Source organism: Zophobas morio, unplaced genomic scaffold (assembly GCF_036711695.1).
Source record: "Zophobas morio isolate AGI-343-1 ecotype UQ-CSIRO unplaced genomic scaffold, CSIRO_AGI_Zmor_V1 ptg000021l, whole genome shotgun sequence".
NCBI classification, from domain to species: Eukaryota; Metazoa; Arthropoda; class Insecta; order Coleoptera; family Tenebrionidae; genus Zophobas; species Zophobas morio.
The window spans coordinates 24046129-24064967 of NW_026972126.1; the positions used below are offsets into that span (position 1 = coordinate 24046129).

An 18839-nucleotide genomic window follows, 5' to 3' on the forward strand; every position below is an offset into this window, starting at 1 on the left:
ATAAGACTGATTTTAGCAAATGCCATGCCCTCTGAGAAAATTGAGAGAGGGTGCGGTGCGTTCCGTCTGTCTGTCTGTCTATCTGTCTGTCTGTCTGTCTGTCTGTCTGTTTGTCTGTATTCATTTTTATTAGACACATAATCTCCGAAACTACTGGACCGATTGTTGTCAAATTTTGTACATATGTTACAAATATCCTGTAGATGGTTAAATACTAACCAAAATTTGGCTAAGTATCCCCACCAACAATTTGATGACGTCATCTCCAAAATTTATAATTGAAAGTTTTTTTAATTTCATAAAATATGATATTCTTTTTCTTGTGGTGTGTAAATCGGTGTCGAATTTTCACCCTAGACATCCAGAATTTTTAGAAAAAATTTAAAACAGAATATGAATATTTTGCAATATAACGTTGAAACTGCAGAGCCAATTGTCTGGAAATCTTGTAAATATTTTAAAGTTATCGTACTCATAGTAAATCGTTAAGCAAAATTTATTCCTTAACCCCTCCCAAAAAACTGATGACGTCATCTCAAAATTTTACCGAACAAATCCTATCCAAAATGTGCCAAAATCAGTCTTATCTTAGCAAATACTAGCCCCGCCCACCCACCCGTTATTTTCTCAGAGAGCATGGTATTTGCCAAAATCAGTCTTATCTTAGCAAGTACTAACCCCGCCCACCCGCCTGCTATTTTCTCAGAGTATATAGCGTCTGCCAAAATCACTCTTATCTGAGCAAGAACTAGCCCCGCCCACCCGCCCCTATCTTCTCTGAGGATATGTTATTTGCCAAAATAAGACTTATTGTAGCAAGTACTAGCAAGTACTATCCTCTGAGGAAATACAGGGCGGGTGGGCGGCGCTAGTACTTGCTCAGATAAGAGTGATTTTGGCAGACGCCATACCCTCTGAGAAAATAGCGGGCGGGTGGGCGGGGCTAGTACTTGCTAAGACAAGACTGATTTTGACAAATACCATTCTCTGAGAAAATAACGAGCGGGTGGGCGGGGCTAGTATTTGCTCAAATAAGACTGATTTTGGCACATTTTGGACAGGATTTGTTCGGTAAAATTTTGGCAAATGATATATCCTCAGAGAAAATACGAGGCGGGTGGGTGGGGCTAGTACTTGATAAGATAAGATTGATTTTGACTTGTCCGTATACTATTTCTGGTTGACACATTTCTGCCCAACAGAATGGTTTTTTTCTAATATTTTAATAATAAACGTGAAAAATTATTGTTATTCTTATCTTAGTAGATATTAGCTGTTTCGAAGAATTCAAAAGAATCTAGAAGAATCTGAAAGAGTCTGTAGGGATCTGATATGATCTGGGCAAATTTGAAAGAATCTGAAACGACATGAAGGTGAAAAAATCTGAAAGAATCTGAGAGAAGTTAAGACTTTTTCAAATTCTTTAATTTTGTTTACGACTCTTCTTTTCGAATTCTTTGGATTTTTCTCATTCTTTCTTTCGGATTTTTCGGATTCTTTCGAACTTTTTCAGATTCCTTTGAACTTTTCAGATTCTTTCAAAGACACCCATCAGAAATCCTCAAGATTCCTTAAAATTTTTTAGTTCTGTTCAGATTGTTTCAGATCCTTACAAATCATTTCAGATTCCTGCAGACTCATACAGATTTTTCTAGATTCTTTTAGACTTTGCTAGATTCTTCGAGATTTTCTCATTTTCCTTGAAGGAATCTGAGGGAAGCTCGAAAAATCTAGAAGAAACTTGAAGGATCTGAATGATTTTGCAGGACTTTGAAGCAATGTGGGAAAATTTGGAAGCAAATATTATTATTATTACTAAAATCCAGAGAATCCTAGAGAGTCTGAGGAAATCTAACAGAATTTGAGAGATTCGTAAAGAAACTGAAGGAATTTGAAGTAATTTGAAAGAATCTGAGGGAACCTGTGAGAAACTGAGAGAATTTTGAAGAATGGAAAAATCTGGAAGAATCTGAGAGAAGTTAAGATTTTTTCAAATTCTTTAATTTTGTTTACGACTCTTTTTTCGAATTTTTTGGATTTTTTTTTATTCTCTCTTTCGCATTTTTCGGATTCTTTCGAACTTTTTCAGATTCCTTTGAACTTTTCAGATTCTTTCAAAGACACCCATCAGAAATCCTCAAGATTCCTTAAAATTTTTTAGTTCTGTTCAGATTGTTTCAGATCCTTACAAATCATTTCAGATTCCTGCAGACTCATACAGATTTTTCTAGATTCTTTTAGACTTTGCTAGATTCTTCGAGATTTTCTATTTTCCTTGAAGGAATTTGAGGGAAGCTCGAAAAATCTAGAAGAAACTTGAAGGATCTGAATGATTTTGCAGGACTTTGAAGCAATGTGGGAAAATTTGGAAGCAAATATTATTATTATTACTAAAATCCAGAGAATCCTAGAGAGTCTGAGGAAATCTAACAGAATTTAAGAGATTCGTAAAGAAAAAAAAAATGGAGAAATCTGGAAGAATCTGAGAGAAGTTAAAACTTTTTCAAATTCTTTAATTTTGTTTACGACTCTTCTTTTCGAATTTTTTGGATTTTTTTTATTCTCTCTTTCGCATTTTTCGGATTCTTTCGACCTTTTTCAGATTCCTTTGAACTTTTCAGAATCTTTCAAAGACACCCATCAGAAATCCTGAAGATTCTTTAAAATTTTTTAATTCTGTTCAGATTGTTTCAGATCCTTACAAATCCTTTCAGATCCCTGCAGACTCATACAGATTTTTCTAGATTCTTTTAGACTTTGCTAGATTCTTCGAGATTTTCTCATTTTCCTTGAAGGAATCTGAGGGAAGCTCGAAAAATCTAGAAGAAACTTGAAGGATCTGAATGATTTTGCAGGACTTTGAAGCAATGTGGGAAAATTTGAAAGCAAATATTATTATTATTACTAAAATCCAGAGAATCCTAGAGAGTCTGAGGGAATCTAACAGAATTTGAGAGATTCGTAAGGAAACTGAAGGAATTTGAAGTAATTTGAAAGAATCTGAGGGAACCCGTGAGAAACTGAGAGAATTTTGAAGAATTTCGAAAAATCAAATAGAATCTAAAAAACTGGAGGAATCTGGAAGAATTTGGAAGAATCTGACAGGATCTGAAACGATCTGAAAAATTTGAAAGAATCTTAAAAAATTCGATAGGAAACAAACCGGAAGCATGGAACAGCATCCGGAATAATCAGAAAGATTTAAAAAAATTGAAAAAATCTGAAAGAGAGAATCAGGAAGAAAATGAAAGAATCTAAATGCATTTGAAAGAATCTGAAGGAATTTGAGGGAATCTGAGAGAAATTGAGAGTTTGGAAAGAATTTAAAGGAATCTGAGGAAATCTGTGGGAATCTGTGAGAATCTCGAAGAATCTAGAAAAATCTGGAAGAATCTGGAAAATTCTGCATGCATCTGAAAGTATCTGCACGGTTTTAAAACGACCTGAATAGAATTCAAAAATTTGAAAAAATCGTGAAGATTCCTGACGGTGTCTTTGAAAGAATCTGTAAAAATTCGAAAGAATGTGAAACATTCCGAAAGAATCCGAAAAGAAGAATCTTAAAAAAAAAAGGAAAGAATCTGAGGGAATCCAAGATAATCGAGGGAATATGATACTAAGACTCGGAAAGAATTAGGAAGAATCAGAGGGGATCGGAAAGAATCTCAGGAAATCTAGACGAATCTAGGTAAATCTGGGAGAATCTGAGAGAATTTGAGAAAATCTAGAAAAATGTAGAAAAAACTGGAAGAATCTGGAACAGTCTGCAGGGATCTGCAAGGATCGAAAGCGATCTTGAAAAATTCTGAGGAAATCTGAGGGAATCTTCAGGGATATTGAAAGAATTTGAAAGAATATAAAAAAAAACTCTAACAAAGTGTATTTTTTCTAGAAACTTTCGTATTAATTTTTCAACATATTGATGCTAAAATTTATGGAACATTTGAAATTGATATTTTACCGTTGAGACGTTATAAACGAAAAACAATTTTTTCCCGAAATTCAAGATATTAAAATTAATCAAATACGAATTATATTTTCTGACATTTTTGACGTGCTTAATCTTTTTAAAATTTCATTTTTTCAGAAAAACTTTCCATGTCAACTAAAAACGCAAGCACGACAATAATTTTTTTTGACATTAAGCATCTTGGGGGCGGGTGGGCGGTCCTAGTATCGCAGAATTTGTTGGACTGTTCTTCAGAAGCGAGCGAAGTTCTGTCGAAATAACTTTGGACCAATTTTTTCATTTGCAGATAGCACCTTTTTATACAAATTTTTTGTTGTAACAAAATAATGTTCTGCATTTGAAAATTTTGTTGATGAAATTCAGAAATGTTTCAACTTCATGACATGATTTCTATCTAAATAACAATAAATGTGGGTAAATCTTTATTCTCTTGTGTAAAATAGCAGTGTAGTGTTAATTATAAATTCAAATGGATATATACTGATAATTCATTTAAAATTCGGGCAGATATTGGTTTCAGTAAAAAACTTATGAATGCCAGAAATTGCGATTAATATAGTATTAGGTATATCACAAGCAATAAAAGATGTTCCTTTTGATAAATGTATGTGCAAAGTGTCCTCTTTCCCACAACGTACCAATTTACTAAACCCAACATCCCGAAAACGTGCTGCCGGCTCGCGTGACACCAAACTTTTATTCTTCACCACACGTTCCACTCGCTTCCGAACCATTTAGTTGACAACATCGATTCCATCCACTATTTAAACATCGCGCTTCATTAAATACCCCTTTTACGTTATCGCATTCCCACTATCGTGCCCCAACAACCCCAATAAATACCATTGGATGCATTCCAACCTGTCTTTTTATTTCTTTTAGTTTCCCCGGCATTATGGCCCCCATCCAAGCCTGCAACGCTAAAACCCTAGTTCAAACTCACAACTCAAGAGAGCCGTTCCCGTCCAATCCACAAGAGTTTCATCTCAGCGTAAAAACCGCAAGAAAAAATCCACGTACTTATTTTTTGCCGTCTACCATAAGTAACTTATAGCTGAACTTTCCCCCAGTTAGCCGCTTCGTTACAAATCCCCTCCAGCCCCCGAGTTTACCCCCGCAGCTCAAAAACAAGCGCGTATTTCATGCTGAAATATTCACTTTTACACTCATGAATATGCCACCGCCTCCGGCCGTTCGACCGCTAAATGTTGCATTCACGGTGCACGAAACACATTGATTCGACAGAATTTTCCGCCGCCCCCGGCCGCGCCGCCACCGTTAATAATTCGCGAAGGAGTGTTTGAGCGTGGTAATGTTTGTGGATGTTTTCAGCGACCGGACTGCCGTCTCCACAAGGGAGTGCCCACGTGCAGCCGCAAGCGGGCTACCAGAGCACCCCCAGTCCGGGCATATTATTCCCGGGGGGAGGGGGCGGCGTTGGGGGCATCCGGAGGACGCTGTCGGGCTGGAGGGAGTGGAGACGCGCCGACCCGACGCTCATCAACAGCCTGTGGCGCAGCAAGATGGGCAACGGGATCAGGAAGCAGCTAGGTTGGTAGCACTGGGTTGTTCAAACACCACCGAAAAGGCGATCGCCGCCACGTCTACGTCTATGCAAATTTTGATCCGGGGGTGTTTTTTCTTGCTCTTTTTTGGCACGTTTTCCGATTCGGTTGTTGCGAAATCCTGTTGTTTGCTCTGGCCCGAAGACAATCGGTGTCGCCAACTCAAAGTCAAACTCCCTGCCCTCGCCGGCGGCGTAATGAACCGTGCGGCCCCAAAGTAAGTAAACGGTGGATTCCTGAAATTCCGAACTAATTAAAGCCGACTCTGCAATTAAGAGTTTTGTCGCGAGATTTCGCACCCGGGTTGAGCTATTAATTGCCGTTGAAAAATTGGATTAAAACTTTTCCTTCACCGCTCACTAATTGATTCGAAGTGATGATACTCGGGCCGCTTTTTTCGATTGCTAATGACGCGTTCGAGGTCCTTTCAGCGGCTCTAAAGGGACGCCGAAATTTATGACGTCATTAAGGACATTTTCCGCGCGAATTCCTCAAGATTCCTTTGTATTCTTTAAGCATTGTGTAATCAAATGATTGTAAAAACATCTCTTTGTGGCTGTCCCCATTAGGCGGTGCTTTTCCATTCCTCGAATACGGCTTTTATAAATAATCGAGCGTCTGTTTTAGGTCACAATGAAAATAACTGATGAATTCAGGACGAGTTTTATGTGCGGGTTTTATTTATTTATAAAGACTGAGGATTGATTTGCATTTGAATAAATGAGGAGGTGGCAGACGGGCGCCATCTTGAGAGCTTGAGATGCTGGAAATTTATTCATTACTGTTTAATATTTATATTTGCGTGCATGGGACGGGTTATGAATTATTGGAACTTGAGGAAATTACGTTTTTTTATTAAACATTAGAAAAGCCGGATTTGATGGGTTCGTGCTGCTTTAATGGAAGAGCTAATGTTTCCTCGGTACGTCACTTCCTTAAAGCGAAGCCGAAATTTTAAAGCAATCAGATAACAAGTTTTCGTTTCACGTTAGGGTTTATGAAGACACGTCTGTATGCTGTTGCACATAATTTTATTCGCAAAGAAATGTCTCGTCGTGTCATAGCGTAAATATCTGCCGGGCTTGTAATCTCGTGTTCCTTTTATACGCTTTTTCATAAACGATTTCAAAATATTTATGACTAAAGGCGAACTCGTCTCTGGCGAGTTATTAAATTCAAATGTACAAAGGAATCCCAGCCAAAGGGATCGAATTGTTTCAAAACTATTGTACAACTGTTCTCACATTGTTCCAATTATGACTTACTCGTTGTTCTCTATTATAAGTTTATAGTTTCTTTTTCTTTAGTTTCCGAAATACGAGACCGATTTCTTTGGAATTGCAGATGTACTTATAGAATGCCAGCTGAAAAATTCGTGTACCGGCACCATTTTTACTTGGTTTTAATTCACCGCCTACCTTTATATAATATTTTTCATCCCCACCAATAATGGGATGACGTCACTTCACATTTATACATAGGAAATGGATTTTATTTTGTATAAAATAACATAGTCTTACGCGTAACACCTGTAAAAGCTTAAGTTTTCAGTACTCCTCTTTGTCAAAATTTAGAACTTTTTTAAACTACTTTTGAAAATTTCCTACAGATTTTTTAGAAAATTCAAAAATTTTTCGCGTATTTTTTGACAATGTTCCCTAAAATTCAATTTTTCGAGCCCTTCCTTCATGAAAATTTCGACTTTTTTTAGATCTCCTTCGGAAATTATCTAAAGAATAGTTTTTTAGATATCGACCTGTAGAAGTTATTTTCCGAATATTTCCAAACTTTTTCTCCGGGGTTAAAAACATGCTACATTTTTCGAATCATTAGGTACATTGAAATCTAAGTCCTAGAATTTTTTCGGAATTTTTGGACAACTTTTTCAATTTCTCAAGTGTTCAATACTATTCCGTGTGAAAATGCCGACTTTTTCGACCACTTTCGAAAATTATTTAGAGATTTTTTTGTAGATGTAGTATATTTCTAAAACTTTACTCCCAAACACACTGGAAATTTCGAATCATATTCCAGAATTTTTTGTTCATTTTTAGACAACTTTCCAAAAGTTTTTCAGAATCGCCCAACGAAATGTGGAAATATTAGGGATTAAAAAAACACCTTCAAAGCGAATATTTCGAAAATCTTGCTTCCATATCATAAACACGCAATATTTTTCGAATCACCACATCGAGATTTATAGGGCAATATTTTTACAGAAATTTTTGACAACATGTTCAAAATCTCAAGTTTTCAATACTCCTCTTTGTCAAAATTTCGAACTTTTTTAGATCACCTTTGAAAATTTCCTGGAGATTTTTTAGAAAATTCAAAAAATTTTTTCCGAAACGATTATCTCTCTAGAAATTTCGAATCAAATTCCGGCATTTTTTGTGTATTTTTAGGCAATGCTTCACAAAGCTCAAATTTTCTAGTCCCTCCCTCATGAAAATTTCGAAGTTTTTAGATTTCCTTCGAAAATTATGTAAAGAATAGTTTTTTAGATTTCGACCTGCAGAAGTTATTTTCCGTTTTATTTCTTTGAAAATCCTTTCATTTTTCCAGAATCTTCCAATAAAATATGGCTATATTTGGGATTTAAAAAAAATTGTCTCAAAAAGGATATTTCCAAAATTTTTCTCCGGGGCTATAAACATGCTATATTTTTCGAATCACCACACTGAAATCTATGTCCCAGAATTTTTTCGGAATTTTTGGACAACTTTTTCAGTTTCTCAAGTTTTCAATACTCCTACGTGTGAAAATGTCGACTTTTTCGACCACTTTCGAAAATTATTTAGAGATGTTTTTGTAGATGTAGTATATTTCTAAAACTTTACTCCCAGACCTCAACACACTAGAAATTTCGAATCATATTCAAGAATTTTTTGTTTATTTTTAGACAACTTTCCAAAAGTTTTTCAGAATCGCCCAATGAAATATGGACATATTAGGGATTAAAAAAACACCTTCAAAGCGAATATTTCGAAAATCTTGCTTCCATATCATGAACACGCAATATTTTTCGAATCACCACATCGAGATTTATAGAGCAATATTTTTCAGAATTTTTCGACAACATTTTCAAAAGCTCAAGTTTTCAATACTCCTCTTTTTCAAAATTTCGAACTTTTTTAAACCACTTTTGAAAATTTACTACAGATTTTTTAGAAAATTCAAAAATTTTTTCCGAAACGATTATCTCTCTAGAAATTTCGAATCAAATTCCGGCATTTTTTGTGTATTTTTAGGCAATGCTTCACAAAGCTCAAATTTTCTAGTCCCTCCCTCATGAAAATTTCGAAGTTTTTAGATTTCCTTCGAAAATTATGTAAAGAATAGTTTTTTAGATTTCGACCTGCAGAAGTTATTTTCCGTTTCATTTCTTTGAAAACTCCTTTCATTTTTCCAGAATCTTCCAATGAAATATGGCTATATTTGGGATTTAAAAAAAATTGTCTTAAAAAGGATATTTCCAAAATTTTTCTCCGGGGCTATAAACATGCTATATTTTTCGAATCACTACATTGAAATCTATGTCCCAGAATTTTTTCGGAATTTTTGGACAACTTTTTCAGTTTCTCAAGTTTTCAATACTCCTACGTGTGAAAATGTCGACTTTTTCGACCACTTTCGAAAATTATTTAGAGATGTTTTTGTAGATGTAGTATATTTCTAAAACTTTACTCCCAGACCTCAACACACTAGAAATTTCGAATCATATTCCAGAATTTTTTGTTTATTTTTAGACAACTTTCCAAAAGTTTTTCAGAATCGCCCAATGAAATATGGACATATTAGGGATTAAAAAAACACCTTCAAAGCGAATATTTCGAAAATCTTGCTTCCATATCATGAACACGCAATATTTTTCGAATCACCACATCGAGATTTATAGAGCAATATTTTTCAGAATTTTTCGACAACATTTTCAAAAGCTCAAGTTTTCAATACTCCTCTTTTTCAAAATTTCGAACTTTTTTAAACCACTTTTGAAAATTTACTACAGATTTTTTAGAAAATTCAAAAATTTTTTCAGAAACGATTATCTCTCTAGAAATTTCGAATCAAATTCCGGCATTTTTTGTGTACTTTTAGGCAATGCTTCACAAAGCTCAAATTTTCTAGTCCCTCCCTCATGAAAATTTCGAAGTTTTTAGATTTCCTTCGAAAATTATGTAAAGAATAGTTTTTTAGATTTCGATCTGCAGAAGTTATTTTCCGTTTCATTTCTTTGAAAACTCCTTTCATTTTTCCAGAATCTTCCAATGAAATATGGCTATATTTGGGATTTAAAAATAATTGTCTCAAAAAGGATATTTCCAAAATTTTTCTCCGGGGCTATAAACATGCTATATTTTTCGAATCACTACATTGAAATCTATGTCCCAGAATTTTTTCGGAATTTTTGGACAACTTTTTCAGTTTCTCAAGTTTTCAATACTCCTACGTGTGAAAATGTCGACTTTTTCGACCACTTTCGAAAATTATTTAGAGATTTTTTTGTAGATATCGTTTATTTCTAAAACTTTGCTCCCAGACCATAAACACACTACAAATTTCGAATCATATTCCAGGGTCTATTATTCATTTTTAGACAACTTTCCACAAGTTTTTCAGGATCGCCCAATGAAATAGAGAAATATTTGGGATTAAAAAAACACCTTCAAAGCGAATATTTCGGAAATCTTGCTCCGATATCATGAACACGCAATATTTTTCTAATCACCACATCGAGATTTATAGAGCAGTATTTTTTTAGAATTTTTGGACAACATTTTCAAAAACTCCAGTTTTCAATACTCCTCTTTGTCAAAATTTCGAACTTTTTTAAACTACTTTTGAAAATTTCCTACAGATTTTTTTGAAAAATCCAAAAATTTTTCTCCGAGACCACTATCACTTTAGAAATTTCGAATCATATTCCGTAATTTTTTGCGTATTTTGTGACAATGCTTCCCAAAATTCAATGTTTCGAGCCCTTCTCTCATGAAAATTTCGACTTTTTTAGATCTCCTTCGAAAATTATCTAAAGAATAGTTTTTTAGATATCGACCTGCAGAAGTTATTTTCCGTTTCATTTCTTTGAAAACTCCTTTCATTTTTCCAGAATCTCCCAATGAAATATGGCTATATTTGGGATTTAAAAAAAAAGTTTAAAAACGAATATTTCCAAACTTTTTTTCCGGGTTATAAACATGCTACATTTTTCGAATCATTGCATTGAAATCTAAGTCCTAGAATTTTTTCGGAATTTTCGGACAACTTTTTCGATTTCTCAAGTTTTCAATACTATTCTGTGAGAAAATGTCAACTTCTTCGACCACTTTCGAAAATTATTTAGAAATTTTTTTGTAGATGTAGTATATTTCTAAAACTCTACTCCCAGACCATAAACACACTAGAAATTTAGAATCATATTCCAGAATTTTTTGTTCATTTTTAGACAACTTTCCAAAAGTTTTTCAGAATCGCCCGATGAAATATGGAAATATTAGGGATTAAAAAAAACACCTTCAAAGCGAATATTTCGAAAATCTTCCTCCCATAATGAATGCTAATGAATACCCTATATTTTTCGAATCGTAACATCGAAATTTATATAGCAGAATTTTTTCTGAATTTTTGGACATTTTCAAACGCTCAAGTTCTCAGTATTCCAGTTCGAACTTTTTTTGGACCACCTTTGAAAATTTCCTACAGATTTTTTAGAAAATTCAAAAATTTTTCTCCGAAACCATTATCACTCTAGAAATTTCGAATCATATTCCGAAATTTTTTGTGCACTTTCAGACAACTTTTCCAAAAGATCAATTTTTTAGTTCGCCTAACTTATAAAAATTTCGAATTCTTTTGGTCTTCTTTGAAAATTACCTAAAGAATATTTGTTCTAGATTTCCCCGAAAACTCCATCCATTTTTTCAGAATCGCCTGATCAAATATGGAAATATTGGGGATTTAAAAAAAATAGTTTCAAAGCGAATATTTCGAAAATCTTGCTTCGATATCATGAACTCCCTATATTTTTCGAATCGCTACATCGAGATTTATATAGCAGATTTTTTTCTGAATTTTTGGACAACATTTTCAAAATCTCAAGTTTTCAATATTCCTCTTTGGCAAAATTTCGAACTTTTTTGGACCACCTTTGAAAATTTCCTACAGATTTTTTAGAAAATTCAAAAATTTTTCTCCGAGACCATTATCGCTCTAGAAATTTCAAATCATATTCCGGAATTTTTTGTGCACTTTCAGACAACTTTTCCAAAAGTTCAATTTCTTAGTCCGCTTAACTTATAAAAATTTCGAATTCTTTAGGTCTTCTTTGAAAATTACTTAAATAATATTTGTTCTAGATTTCTTCGAAAACTCCTTCCATTTTTTCAGAATCGCCTGCTCAAATATGGAAATATTGGGAATTTAAAAAAAAAACAGTTTCAAAGCGAATATTTCGAAAATCTTGCTTCGATATCATGAACACCCTATATTTTTCGACTCGCTACACCGAGATTTACATAGCAGAATTTTTTCTGAATTTTTGGACAACATTTTCAAACGCTCGAGTTTTCAATATTTCTCTTTGGCAAAATTTCGAACTTTTTTGGACCACTTTTGAAAATTTCCTACAAATTTTTTAGAAAATTCAAAATTTTTTCCCCGAGACCATTATCGCTCTAGAAATTTCGAATCATATTCCGAATTTTTTGTGCACTTTCAGACAACTTTTCCAAAAGTTCAATTTCTTAGTCCGCTTAACTTATAAAAATTTCGAATTCTTTTGGTCTTCTTTGAAAATTACCTAAAGAATATTTGTTCTAGATTTCCCCGAAAACTCCATCCATTTTTTCAGAATCGCCTGATCAAATATGGAAATATTGGGGATTTAAAAAAAAATAGTTTCAAAGCGAATATTTCGAAAATCTTGCTTCGATATCATGAACTCCCTATATTTTTCGAATCGCTACATCGAGATTTATATAGCAGATTTTTTTCTGAATTTTTGGACAACATTTTCAAAATCTCAAGTTTTCAATATTCCTCTTTGGCAAAATTTCGAACTTTTTTGGACCACCTTTGAAAATTTCCTACAGATTTTTTAGAAAATTCAAAAATTTTTCTCCGAGACCATTATCGCTCTAGAAATTTCAAATCATATTCCGGAATTTTTTGTGCACTTTCAGACAACTTTTCCAAAAGTTCAATTTCTTAGTCCGCTTAACTTATAAAAATTTCGAATTCTTTAGGTCTTCTTTGAAAATTACCTAGAGAATATTTGTTCCAGATTTCTTCGAAAACTCCTTCCATTTTTTCATAATCGCCTGCTCAAATATGGAAATATTGGGAATTTAAAAAAAAACAGTTTCAAAGCGAATATTTCGAAAATCTTGCTTCGATATCGTGAACACTCTATATTTTTCGACTCGCTACTACGAGATTTATATAGCAGAATTTGTTCTGCATTTTTGGACAACATTTTCAAACGCTCAAGTTTTCAAAATTCCTCTTTGGCAAAATTTCGAACTTTTTTGGACCACCTTTGAAAATTTCCCACAGATTTTTTAGAAAATTTAAAAATTTTTCTCCCAGACCTCAACACACTAGAAATTTCGAATCATATTCCGGAATTTTTTGTGCACTTTCAGACAACTTTTCCAAAAGATCAATTTTTTAGTCCGCCTAACTTATAAAAATTTCGAATTCTTTTGGTCTTGTTTGAAAATTACCAAAAGAATATTTGTTTTAGATTTCCCCGAAAACTCCTTCCATTTTTTCAGAATCGCCTGATCAAATATGGAAATATTGGGGATTTAAAAAAACAGTTTCACAGCGAATATTTCGAAAATCTTGCTTCGATATCATGAACACCCTATATTTTTCGACTCGCTACCAAGAGATTTATATAGCAGAATTTTTTCTGTATTTTTGGACAACAATTTCAAACTCTCAGGTTTTCAGTATTCCTCTTTGGCAAAATTTCGAACTTTTTTGGGCCACCTTTGAAAATTTCCTACAGATTTTTTAAAAAATTCAAAAATTTTCCCCGAGACCATTATCGCTCTAGAAATTTCGAATCATATTCCGGAATTTTTTGTGCACTTTCAGACAACTTTTCCAAAAGATCAATTTTTTAGTCCGCCTAACTTATAAAAATTTCGAATTCTTTTGGTCTTCTTTGAAAATTACCTAAGAAATATTTGTTCTAGATTTCCCCGAAAACTCCTTCCATTTTTTCAGAATTCCCTGATCAAATATGGAAATATTGGGGATTAAAAAAAAATTGTTTCAAAGCGAATATTTCGAAAATCTTCCCTCGATACCATGAGCACCCTATATTTTTCGAATCGCTACATCGAGATTTATATAGCAACATTTTTTCTGAATATTTGGACATTTTCAAGCGCTCAAGTTTTCAGTGTTCCTCTTTGAAAAATTTCGAACTTTTTTGAACCACTATTGAAAATTTCCTACAGATTTTTTAGAAAATTCAAAAATTGTTTTCCGAGACCATTATCACTCTAGAAATTTCGAATCATTTTCAAAAGCGCAAGTTTTCAATATTTCTCTTTGGCAAAATTTCGAACTTTTTTGGACCACATTTGAAAATTTTCTACAGATTTGTCTCCCAAAATCAGTCTTATCTGAGCAAGTAGTAGCCCCGCCCACCCACCCCTCTTTTCTCAGGGTGTATGACGTCTGCCAAAATCAGTCTTATCCGAGCAATTACTAGCCCCGCCCACCCGCCCCTATTTTCTCAGAGTCTATGACGTCTGCCAAAATCAGTCTTATCTGAGCAAGTACTAGCCCCGCCCACCCGCCCGCTCTTTGCTAAGATAAGTCTTATTTTGGCAAATGACATATCCTCTGAGAAAATAGGGGCGGGTGGGTGGGGCTAGTACTTGATAAGATAAAACTGATTTTGGCAGACCTCATAGACTTTGAGAAAATATGGGTGGGTGGGCGGGGCTACTACTTGTTAAGATAAAACTGATTTTGCCCCTATTAATCTTGTAAAAACTTGTGAAATTTAAAGGTGTTAAATTACAAATTTCCATAGTAACGAGTTATATTCCTACATCTACCCGGATTGTGTAAAATATGATGAATTTTTACTTGTGATTTATTATAGTAAAATTAATGAATGTGTCAATTTATTTTATTGATTAAATCAGGAACGGCTCACTCCATTTTCCAGAAAATTTTGGGAATACAATACTGTTATTTTTAGTATTACAATGCACCAATCCAATGTATCCTTACAAAAATGTAATTACAAAATTCTGTCAAGTAAAAACTCAACTCAAAAATGGTGGATATGTTTTTCTTAATTTTTTGGTAATTTTTTTGCACCTTTTTTAGTTTTTTGTGTTTCTTTTTGTATTTGGATAAGTGATTCCCACTTTCATGTTGTTTATGAGGAAATTATCCTCTGACGCACATTCTGGGAGAAGATGCAACTAATATAATACATATACATTTTACCTTGCTGCATTTACCACGGGGAAAACCTGATTTAACAGTACTCTAACTGGCCTTTCCCGTAAACAAGTACCATAAAAGATGACACACGTCGACAGGTTTTGAAAACACCTGCAAACCATCAGATTTTTACTACACAATTAGCAATTACAAGCTCAACATTCAATCGTGACTCCGACGCCGTCTCCTTCATCGTTTCATCTTTTTTATGTAAGACATCCGGTCGCCTTCGGCGCGAATAAAATCTCTTTTCGGGAATAAGATAAATGAAAACGGAGGAAAATTACGATTTGACATTTTATTAACCTTTGAAACGCCCACGCTAAATTCAGTCGAAACGCAAAATTTGATGCAGCACGAATTTATTTCTTTCGGCTCGTAAAAGCGTAATTCGACACTGCAACAACGTCGAAAAACGAAAAATTACGGGTATTCGGTGGATTCTTGTTTATTATATTACTAGCTGACCCCGTGAACTTCGTTTCACCTACAATTTAATTTTGAATCTGCAAAATCGAATGCTTTGAAATCTTGCAGATGTTTTAAACATATGATAAGCATAATAAATTTTTATTCAAAATATATTTACTTATCCCCTCCAAAAAATTGATGACACCAGTCCAAAATTTTGACAAATGAATCCTATCTAAAATGTCCAAAATAGGATGAGACTATACTTGTGATTTATCATTCCATTCATATTTTTTAGTTTTGCTTATAGGGGGTGTCTCAAAAAAATGAATCACTGAGTCAATTTATTTTATTGATTGAATCAAGAATTGCAAAACTGAATTTTGAAATATTGCAGAGGTTTTGAAGTTACTGTTTGACATGGTAGGTTTTCAATCAAAATATATCAGTTTATCAAGCCCAAAAACTTGAAGACGTCATCTCAAGATTTTGCCTAATAAATCCTATCTAAAATGTGGAAAATATCATCAGTATATTTTCGTAATTTATCATTGCATTCATATTTTTTAGATTTGCGAAAAACAAAGAACGATTTGAAATCCAATATACTTTTCACAATTGCACGAAAGAATTAGTTTTGTATGACACGTCAGTTAGACGACGTGTCCGTCAGAAACGCCAACTATTCAAATTACTTCGAAGTGGCGATTCCCATACAAAATTTTTAGAATTTTTTTATTTTTTAACTGTTCTTTTAAGTTTTCCTTACTTTTTTTATTTATAAACCACCCCCGTAATATAAAAAAAATCTTCAAATCGGTCAAGCCGTTTTTGAGTCTTAGCGAGACTAACAGGAACAGCAAGTGATTTTTATTATATAGACGATTAAAAAATGGGGGTTGGTGGTAGAAAGGTGAAAATTTAGGGTTATATGTATTTCTTGATGCCAATTCTTAAAAAAATAAAAATAAAAAATTTTGTCCAAAAAATAGACAAAAATTTTTTAGGGTAGGCCACCCTTATCACTTAGGGGTTTAAAAATAGTTTACAACCTATTTTCAGACCTACCGAATATACATAAAAAATTTCATACAAATCGGTCAACCCATTTCGGAGAAGTTCGGTTACAAACACTGTGACGCGAGAATTTTATACATAATGGATTATTATTTTAGAATAAATTTCATTACCATAAAAAAGGTTATACTGATTCGACCTTAAAAAATAGACATATGCTAACGCGTACTTTTCTTTAGAACTTTTAGAGGGGAACAATTTCGTCATACATGATTTTTACGTAACTTTAACCGTTTAAGCAGCGTAAGCAACGGAAGCTGTCAAAGGAGGAATAATTTTCCCGTTTTTCCGAATTTTTCATTGCTACTTCGCTCCTAATGATCGTAGCGTGATGTTGTATAGCCTATATGTAGATATGATACATGGACTATCCAACATAAAAAGATTTTTTGAATTTGAACCAGTACCCAGGCAACATGATGTCGTCTTTTTAACGTGAATAAATGGTCATCATTTACGTCATAGTGACCAAAGATTTCACGTGATATTGACGTACCAATGACGGTCAAATGTCTCGTCTAGATGACGTCATTTTCTCACGAACTATTGACGTGATGTACTGACGTCCTAGAGTCGTCATTTTGTAACGAATTATTGACGTGATTTACTGACGTCCTAGAGACGGCATTTATTGTCAATTTTAAGACGTTTTTTATATTTTGATTTTTAGAAAAAAATATGCAATAAATAAAACGCTGAAATAATTTTATTTTTTTATATTGTTTAGCTTAAATAAAATATTATAATTCGTTATAATCACCAAGTAAAGCCCAAAACAAAGTATATATTAATTAAAGTTAAAACAAATTAGTGTAAAAAAATTAAATTTACTACAATTTTGTACAACCAACAATGAACTTCAATAAACAAGTAAAAAATATGTCAGTTAAACAAATTAAAGATAAACCACTCCTAAGAACACAAACAAATCTACATACAGGTAATTACGAGTATAATTAGTATAAATAAAAAAAAGGATATTGTACAATATATAATCAAAAATAAACGTTGTAATAAAATTTGCTATTTAAAGAAAAATCAGTTTTAAAAACACAAAGAAATCTATTTAGTTACAAAGAATATTAAAAAAAAAACTATAATAAACTATAGATCAGTCTTAAAAACACAAACAAATCTATTTACAAAAAATATTTTAAAACAACTATAGAATAAAGGCAAAAGACAATTGAATCGCATTGTTGAAGTTACTTGATTGAAAATGCACTGTAAAACGACAGTATATGTAAAACTATCTAATTCACGACGACTTGACTGTCCCCAACACACAAAAAAGTACCGTCAAGAATTAATTCTGTTTTAACAATCATATCTATAACCTAAGTTTTTTAAGTTTGCCTCAATTTATTGCACTGAAAAGAAAAACCCGTTAGAGTGCGTGGATTAATGGAAATGCAATCATTTTTTCATCATATGGGCAATATCAAGCATTTGACTAGTATTAAATTTAAGGGATTACAGCTTAAAGCAGAAGACAAATTCTGTATTTTAAAAATGCTAAATTTACTTGAATCTAACGGATAATCGTAAAATTGTTGCATTGACAAAAACGTACAGCCTATCAGGAAAATCTCGTTGTCAATACTTTTTACAATGAAGCGAAATGTGTATGTGTAAATAGTAAGTTACCAAAAAGTATCGTAGTATTACAGGCATCTACCTATATATAATATCCAATATTAATGTTATATATGTATATCTGAATTCATTGTATTTTTTTAACTTACAAAGAAATCTGCTTGTTCTAATATGCAAACATAATCTTGTAATTCGTCAAAATTTGTTTAGGTGTGGTTTTGGCGGCATAATTTCTGTTTTTGTTTTCTTTTTCAGTTGTCAGATTTGATGACGTTTCCATGTTGGAGATTTTTTCACTCGTTTCCTTTAGCATTTCTTTCGTTTGGCACATGTGTTTTGTATTTGTTTCAAATCTAAAATAAAATTATGTTCATTAGCATTAGTTCGTAAAAAATTGCAGTAACATACCTTTGCAATATTTTATAGCGCCTCATTTTCAAAAACAATCACCGTAAGTTCTTCATAATCAGTGGGAGTATCTTCAGTGATTAATGGTGGTCTTTCCAGCTTATCTGAAAAAACTGCTTTTGTTATCTACGTACAGTTATCAAAAATAACAGAAACACGTAAAAATTAAAATGATTACTTTATTTGATATTAACTTACCTACTATAAATAAGTACAACCCACACTGACTGGCATAAATTTGCACAAAACTGCGTTAAAGTTGAAGTGAGTAACGGATACACGAGAAAGTTTCGGTGGTTGAGAACCAACTGGAACTATTGGAATGCTTCTCTGTG

General features: G+C 33.1%; 1 protein-coding gene across 1 annotated transcript in view; it reads left to right on the forward strand.

The window, feature by feature from the left end:
- LOC135133099 (uncharacterized) overlaps nucleotides 1–18839 on the forward strand; it is a 200295-nt gene that overhangs the window by 179938 nt on the left and 1518 nt on the right. Inside the window, exon 4 of the mRNA XM_064061361.1 lies at nucleotides 5303–5521. Coding sequence (XP_063917431.1) covers nucleotides 5303–5521 — 219 coding nt within the window. The remainder of the gene's footprint in view (nucleotides 1–5302; nucleotides 5522–18839) is intronic.